The sequence below is a fragment of the Haplochromis burtoni genome, unplaced genomic scaffold, assembly GCF_018398535.1.
Source record: "Haplochromis burtoni strain Fernald_Lab_line unplaced genomic scaffold, NCSU_Asbu1 Contig_257, whole genome shotgun sequence".
Classification (NCBI taxonomy): domain Eukaryota; kingdom Metazoa; phylum Chordata; class Actinopteri; order Cichliformes; family Cichlidae; genus Haplochromis; species Haplochromis burtoni.
Window position 1 is genome coordinate 512,865 of NW_024582618.1, and position 7,763 is coordinate 520,627.

At 43.4% G+C, this 7,763-nt stretch overlaps 3 protein-coding genes across 7 annotated transcripts in view; 2 read left to right on the forward strand and 1 right to left on the reverse strand.

Moving 5' to 3' along the window:
- Nucleotides 1-3,188, reverse strand: part of LOC102312766 (protein crumbs homolog 1) — a 30,972-nt gene extending 27,784 nt beyond the window's left edge. Inside the window, exons 1-3 of the mRNA XM_042227373.1 lie at nt 3,000-3,188; nt 1,787-2,758; nt 102-652 (exon numbers count right to left, since the gene is read on the reverse strand). Of these exons, the coding sequence (XP_042083307.1) occupies nt 102-652; nt 1,787-2,758; nt 3,000-3,048 (1,572 nt within the window). The 5' untranslated portion in view covers nt 3,049-3,188. The remainder of the gene's footprint in view (nt 1-101; nt 653-1,786; nt 2,759-2,999) is intronic.
- The window catches only part of grid2ipb (glutamate receptor, ionotropic, delta 2 (Grid2) interacting protein, b), a 78,564-nt gene that overhangs the window by 16,958 nt on the left and 53,843 nt on the right, over nt 1-7,763 (forward strand). The window lies entirely within an intron of this gene.
- Nucleotides 4,250-7,763, forward strand: part of zbtb41 (zinc finger and BTB domain containing 41) — a gene marked incomplete in the record, with an annotated part of 13,575 nt that continues 10,061 nt past the window's right edge. Inside the window, 3 exon segments of the mRNA XM_014339004.2 lie at nt 4,250-4,557; nt 5,070-6,311; nt 7,234-7,441. Coding sequence (XP_014194490.1) covers nt 5,102-6,311; nt 7,234-7,441 — 1,418 coding nt within the window.

A 7,763-nucleotide genomic window follows, 5' to 3' on the forward strand; every position in this document is an offset into this window, starting at 1 on the left:
TATAAAGCACTCTTTCAGTGTTAGTGCAGACACCAGGGTCGCAAGGGGTAGCAGCTCATGCACAACAGCGTTATCGATATGGCAGCACTGCCATAACTCACAGCACAGGCGTTGTCACTGCTGCATCCTTCTGCAATGCTGATGAGTTGTTCCAGGTTGTACGATTCTACCTGAGTTGATATTGGATAGAACTGCAGTCTTTTGTTGTTAATCCTCAGATCCTGGATGCAGCCCTTGAAGTACCCGCCAAAAGAAGCCGATGCCCTTGAGTCTGGTAGCCCCCCGACATAAACCATATCCCCAGGATGGACCTGGATGAGCCTGATGGGTATAAAGCCCTGGCTTTGGGCTGACTGGAACAAGGTGGCTACCACTCCTTCCAGTTTCAGAGTCACCAGGTGGAAATGGCCGTCATTGATCACAGCCCGACCGACCAGGGTCTCAAAGTTGTTGACCTGAACTTTGATCATACCCGCTTCCAGCCACAGGCGGAGGTACTGGCTTGTGCTGTTAGTCATGATAAGGAGCAGACCACTGGACTGTCTGGTGCGGATGAACATGGATATGATCACAGTATCACCTGGGTCATCATCCAATGAGAACACAGCATAGCTCTCGAGGTCTTTGTTTCCAAACCTGGCTGTGATGTACTCTGTATAAGCACGAGAAAGAGAGAAATTCATAATTTACTTAACAGGAGCAGTAAAGTCTTACATGTACAATCCCAGTAAAATCAAAAATGTGCAGCATCTCCAGTCTTTATGTAAGTGATAAAAAGATGTATCGTCCTATCTAACACCAAATAGTCTCTAATCTCATTTTTAAGCAAAACAATGCCATGATTATTGTACAGTTGTCAGTGTTATGGGAACTAAACGAGTTATTGTTTCAGTAAAAGGTTTTTACAGTGAAGAAGGCTCGCAGGTCATTACAAGGAGGAGCTCCTCAGTTTGGCAACCAAAGAAGACACAAGTCCATAAGACTCCCTGATCTGGCAAACTGAAGGCATTCCCGGTCAATTACTGAACACCACGTTTTTTTAATCCTCGATGCAGGTGTATGTTCTAAAAGCATGGCTGTTTGACTTGACAGTCTGCTATTTCTACCAGCTCCGTAAGCTCCTTTAACGTCTGCCGACTAATTTTATCCTGCAGGGTGCTTCTCTTCACAGCTCACCACTGACACTTGAGCAGCAAGGCGACTCAGGCTGAGCTTGAACTTGAACCAGTGCACCTATATTTAAAGGGTATCTCCAATAATTTGTCATCAGCTAAATTAAATGTTATTCAGGATTCAGAAATGTTACCTAACAGAGATCAGGTTAGCGCTAATGGATGTGGTTCAATGGAAATCGCACCACATCTATTGTTGCTCACAAAACCTACATATTTTTTAAAAGTTATAACCTCAGACTGAAACAGCCATTTGTTAGAGGACCTCCATTGCTGTGTTTCATTGTGGGAAAGAAAATTTGTTTTTTGAGGTTCTGTACCTAAAGAAATAAAAAGACTATGTAGGGAGGAGGCTGGGATGGAGAGACAGGTCAACAAAACACTGGATGCAGAGCTTTTTAATGCCATGACTTTATGCAGTATTTAATGTTGCAGGTAAGGAAACAAACACAGGAGAAGCCCTGAACAGTAGGCGGGGACAGACAAGGTTTTTGTGGATGGCGGAACAAATAGGAAGAAAAACTGGGAACTAGCAAGCAATTTGAGTTTATTTGAGAATCTAATTTAAAAATTTACACAGCTTGCAATGATGTTAATGTATATGTAAGTCTTACCCTCTGCACAGTTGTTTCCCTCATATGGCCTGTGGCACTCACAAAGGTAACCCCGCCAGCCTTGGCTAACACAGCGGCCTCGGTTCTGACACGGGCTGTCGTCACACTTGTCTTTGTCGCTGCACCCCACAGTGATGTTCGCCTGGATGCGTGAACCTTCTGGCGCTATAACCGGCAATAACAGCCGTGAGTCTACAAACACATCTCTGAAGCAGCCCAGAAAAGCAGGAGGGTAGTCTGCTTCCTCCACTGCCCTGCCCAGTGTCCAGTTCCCACTGATTGCTCCAATGAAGAGGCTGTGACGAACTGCTCCGGGCTCAGGGAGAGAGGAGGCCTGTTCAAGCAGCTGGACTTCAGCATTGGACTCTCTGGTGCAGCTTCCTTCAGTGCATAGCAGCCTGATGAGACTGACCACGCCACCCAGAGATGCTTCCACTGTGTGCCACTTGCTGTCAGACAAATATCCTGGAAGCTCTTGAACCAATGTGCTGGAGCCTTGGCCTCTCAGGCTGAGGAGGCAGAGATGCCCGTGCATCAGCTCGATGCTGAAGAGCAGATCGTCCACCCTGCGTTGTAAGAGGGTGCCAACCGGTTGTTCCGTCCTGAAGCTGAAGGTGACGTTAAGAGGAGCTTCTTGGTCTAGGAGCGGCGTCTGTATGTACACATAGCCTCTGGACTCAAATGAGAAAACAGTAGGAGTCTGGCATTTAGGGCTCGTGAAGCCAGCAGGGCAGATGCATGTGTAACTGTGGTGATCGTTCACAAATAAGGGAGAACACACTCCTCCATTCTCACACTGGTTCTCATTACAGCCTGTAAGTGCAACTGTGCAATTCTGTCCACCATACAGCTGCCCGTTTTGGCTCTGAGAGGCGCAAAGGCATCTGAATCCTCCATTGTGGCTCTCACATACACCACCGTTTTGGCATGGCTGCTGTTCACATCCACTGATGTCCTCGCTGGAGACGGTGTCTAGAGAGCAGATTACAGTTCATTATAACTTTTTATACATATATTTGTGTAAACAGAGAGGCACGTAAGGCATCTACACAAATGAATTAATTTTAAACATACAAAAAAAAATCAGCTGTACAAACTTCAGTACACTTCACTTCACTTCAAATATGCCAATGACGAGGTGAGAACGAGAGCAGAAAAACATACTAATGACTCTAATATTGACCTGTGACAACAACACACAAGTTATATTTACCTGCAAAAAGCAACCACAGCATGCACAAATACACGCTGAATCTCAACATTGTCCCTTACAATCCTACAAACTGTTCAATATTTGGCAGGTTTGTTATTTTGGATCAAACACAGGTGAAAATACTTGCATGTGCACCTCCATCTTCACTGCCTGTCCTCACTGTTTGTGTGCGTTCACTGAAATGCATGGATCGCTGCACGCCAGATAGGAGGGATTAAGCTAATGCACTTACAATGTCTTACACGTTAAACGTGTTGGGGAAGGGAGGGGTGCACCCAAGAGGCTAATCTGAACAACTTCAAGCATGTTCCCTGGACAGAACTCTAATGTCCTCTTATGTAAGGGATGGCGATGCCAGAGGTGCCAGAGTTTGGGCACAACTGAAATTCAGTTTGAGAATTAAGTTTATGTAGAGATAAGCAGTCCTTCCATTCACTTTTATGCACATGTCCTGAAACATGGACACTAACGCAAATGGATGTGTGCACGTGCACACACATGCACTGCAGGTTGAGTGCAGTTTGGCTGCAGTGGGTTGGATCAAGGCTCCAGTCTTTGAATGAGGCAAACTGAGGCCAGTGTTTCTAATCTGGGAAGCATCTTTGTCATTTAAATGCCTCTGACGTAACCACAATTCATTTAACTCTAAGAGCATTCACTTTGGTCTCTGGTACAACTAATGAGCTTGATGCTCTGTTTGTGTTGCTTATTTTACCATTGGTCTGGCTCAGGCTGATAAACCTAGGACTCCACCCTATGATGAGGGTTTTGAACCCTTAAACTCATTCATTGAAAATATTGCTAATATACACCATATTGCCATGCATTCACTTTAGTGAATTCAGAAGTACAGTGCTAACAATGTACTTCAAATTTAAATATACACTACAACCAAATTGCCCTGCAGGAGGTGGGTGACTCTGTAAATTCTTCCACCTGGAGGGGCCACAGCCTAATCGTGGATTCACATCCAGGGGCCTTCTTGCTGTGGGTCAACAGTGCCGACCATCTCACCACGATTCCTCCAATATTACTTTATATTATATTATTGTTGCAATTGGCTGGGAATTTTACATTTTTAAAAACAAAATACTGCATTTATATGCTGTCAACGGTTTAAAAAAAATCTTAAATGTTAGCTGTCAGATAAATGTAGTTGGAAAGTCGAAAAAAAAGAAAGCCAGTATGCCATAAGCCGTTGAACTACATTACCCATGATGCCGTCGTGTTATGAGCTCACGATGATAATCGACAAAAAACACCCCAGCCTTTGTTTATTTCGTCTTTGACTTTTCATGTATTAAATAGAAAATGAAGTAACACGGGCATGAACTGTCGTAATTGTTGAGGTTTATTTCTCTGCTGCTTGTGTTTACGCGGATAAAAATGGACCGTTAGAGAACAAAAGCTGAAGCAGCCAATGAGCAAACGGCTTGTTTCGGTGTCTGGTGGGGCGTTACAGATATCCAGGAAATTATTATTCCTTCGTTTATTTCTCACATTTCTTATTCAAGCTGGGGGTACGCGGTCCCTTGTAAACGTGTCCCGCAACTCTTAGGTAAGACGTTTGGTTAAAATACGAGTGCGTATGAAATGATAGTTTGCAGGGTAACATCAGAGGTCGTTTGTCAACACTCTCCTCGGAGGGGGGCCCACCCGTCACTCCGATAACACAATGTTAGGGGTCCTTGAGGTGGGGAGCGAATATGTAAATGCCCCTGTCCTGGCAGTTAACAATTTAGATTAGCAGCAGAGTTAAGTTAGCTTAATTTCACATTTAAGGCCACTGAGGCCTTTATTGTGTTGAATGCATTGTTTATAACGAATAGCAGTTTTGTGTTTCGCATTAGCACGAAAAATCTCTTAGCATCTTTTTATGTGTGATTATGCATATGTATGACTACAGTCTCCTTTTACAGTCAGCTTTGCTGCACTGTGTTGCACTTACATACCAAACCATTTGTGCAACCTCTTGACAAACATGCTCCTGTGAAATCTGAATAAAAAACCAAGTAGTCAGCAGCTATACATGTTCAGTCCCAGCTCTGATGACATTCCTCTTCTCTCCAGGAGGGATTCCTTGTAGACCTGCAGACACATTAATGACGAAAAAGCCTAGCACTATGCTCCGTCCCAGACGTGGCAGGCAGGCCAGTGCCAGTGGTGACGGTGTACCTCCATCCAACATCCCAACAAACTCTGAAACGTTACAGGAGTCAGCCCCACAAATGAGACATCTGATCATGTCACAGCACAGTAACAACCTCCTCAATTTCTTGAATGAGGACCGGAGCCGGCAGAAGTTCTGCGATGTGTTTGTGTCTGTAGGTGGGAAGACCTACAGTGCCCACAAGGTGGTTTTGGCCCATGGGAGCAGCTATTTCCATGCTGAGCTGTCCAAGAATCCTTCTGCTAAAACTCATGTGACTCTGGAGCACGTGGAGGACTCTGTTTTCCAGCACCTGCTCAGCTTCTTGTACACCGCTGAGTGTGTTGTTGCAGAGACAGCACTCCCAGCTCTAACTGAAGCGGCCCGATTCCTGGACATGATGGATATATTAAAGCTGTTATGTAAAGACGGTGAAGTACAACCTGTAAGTGTAATACAAACCCAGGTTGAGACAATAGCTTCTCATAAAGTGGAAACTACCTCCAACAACTCGCCAGGAGCTGATACAGAGATCCACAGTCCAGCTGATGTTCAAGGAAACCTGTTCGGTCATGATAACTCCAATCAGGGTCAATTGGCTGAGAGTGTACACACTGATGTACATCAGGAGGCCTCAAATGAGGAAGAAAAGACGACAGGTCAGGGAAGTGCTACCACACGGAGATCAGCTCGTAGGAGGAGAACACCTACTAAGTATAAAAGAAATGATGGTGAGTACTGTAGCAGTGCTCCCAAGGAAAAACAAAACACTGCATCATCAAGGCAGCACAACAAAAACAGACTGGAAGGAAAAGGGGAAGTGAATGTGACAGCCAAGCTGGATGTGAACAAGGCATCTAAACCAGTTCAGGGTGACGATGTAATGGATATGGAAGAGGAGGAGGAAGAGAGAGGAGACGCAAATGCCGCTATTATTGCTGAGACAGCTGATGAGGCAGAGAGCCGTGCAGATCTGCAGAATTCAGATCTACAGAGGACAGAGCAGCAGGCTGCTGACAGGGTGGAGATGCATGTTGGAGCAGCAGCAGGAAGCTCTAACCAGAGTCCAGTGTATCCTGAAGGTCTGGCTCCAGTCATCATACAGAACTCCAGCAAGAAGATCCTCAAGTGCCCCAAATGTGAAAAGACGTTTGACCGTGCAGGTGGGAACCACGGAATAAGATCTAGATTATTAGTGTTATTCTTATCTTACAGGGTTAACAGATAAGACCAGAGATAATTATTTTTTGTAATGTCATTCAGTGTTTGGTCGGCACACACATATAATAGCTATAAATGCTCATCATGAATTACCACAGCCTAAGATTTGAGGGCCATTCCATAGAAGATCAGTCAAAATTGATTTTGTAAAACTTTTTGTTTATTTATCAGCGCTTTGTAACCCTAAAAGTTAATAGAGTTGAGTTGTAGTTTGCACTTTTTAAATTTTATTGCAGCATTTCACCCCCCATAATTTCATGGGTAAAAAAAAAAAAAAAATACACCATTAACACGGTTAACCTGTTAGACAGTAAAACAAGTTATGTCATACGAAGGGTCTTCTTTTTTGTCTACATTTTCATACGAGTCTCATCTCCTGACCATGGTTCCTTCTGTTTCATAATATTTATAATACAGTAAGTTTGTAATGTTCAGCAAGTGTTTAATATTAGATTCTGTTTAACCAAGGAAAGCAGGATTTATGATAACACAACTAGTGTGGAAGACTATTCAACTGATTTAACCCCTTACTGATTTCCTGTTTTTTGGTATGTTTGTCACACTTAAATGTTTCAGATCATTAAACAAATGTAAATATTAGACAAAGATAACACAAGTAAATACAAGAGTTTCTAAATGAAGGTGCTTATTATTAAAGGGAAAAAAATCCAAACTTACATGGCCATTGTTTATAAATAGATTTTTTTGTGGCCTCTAAAGTGTCTTTAGAGAGTGCCTCTAAAAGGCATTGCTGTGTTTGTATTGTAAGTGTAAAGGGTTTTTTTCTTGTAGTGGTACGTCTGTAGTGTGTGTTTATCTTATGACCCAGATGTGTTCCTAATACAGTATAAATCATATTTCCAGGGAAATATGAGAGCCACACTCGAGTGCACACAGGCGAGAAACCTTTCCAGTGTGACATCTGTCTGCAGCGTTACTCCACCAAGTCTAACCTGACTGTACACAAGAAGAAGCACGCCAGCGACGTCCCGTTCCAGAAAAAGGAGCACAAATGTCCCTTCTGCAACAAACTCCATGCCAGCAAGAAAACCCTGGCCAAGCACGTCAGAAGGTGAGAGATGGCCATTTTACTTTGGTATTGTAATAAATTCACATAATGTTCATGGAATGATTGATGCCAGGGTAAGCAAGTGGATGTAAATGTGCAAGGATAGTATGTTTGGACCACTCCCAGTCGCTCTGGTTGTAAATCATCACCAGCTCATGTGTGTGAGGTATTTAGGCTTTGCTTTGTACAAAAAAGAGAAGCTATAACACTGCATCCATGTACATACAGTGTATACAGGGAGTGCAGAATTATTAGGCAAGTTGTATTTTTGAGGAATAATTTTATTATTGAACAACAACCATGTTCTCAATGAACCCAAAAAACT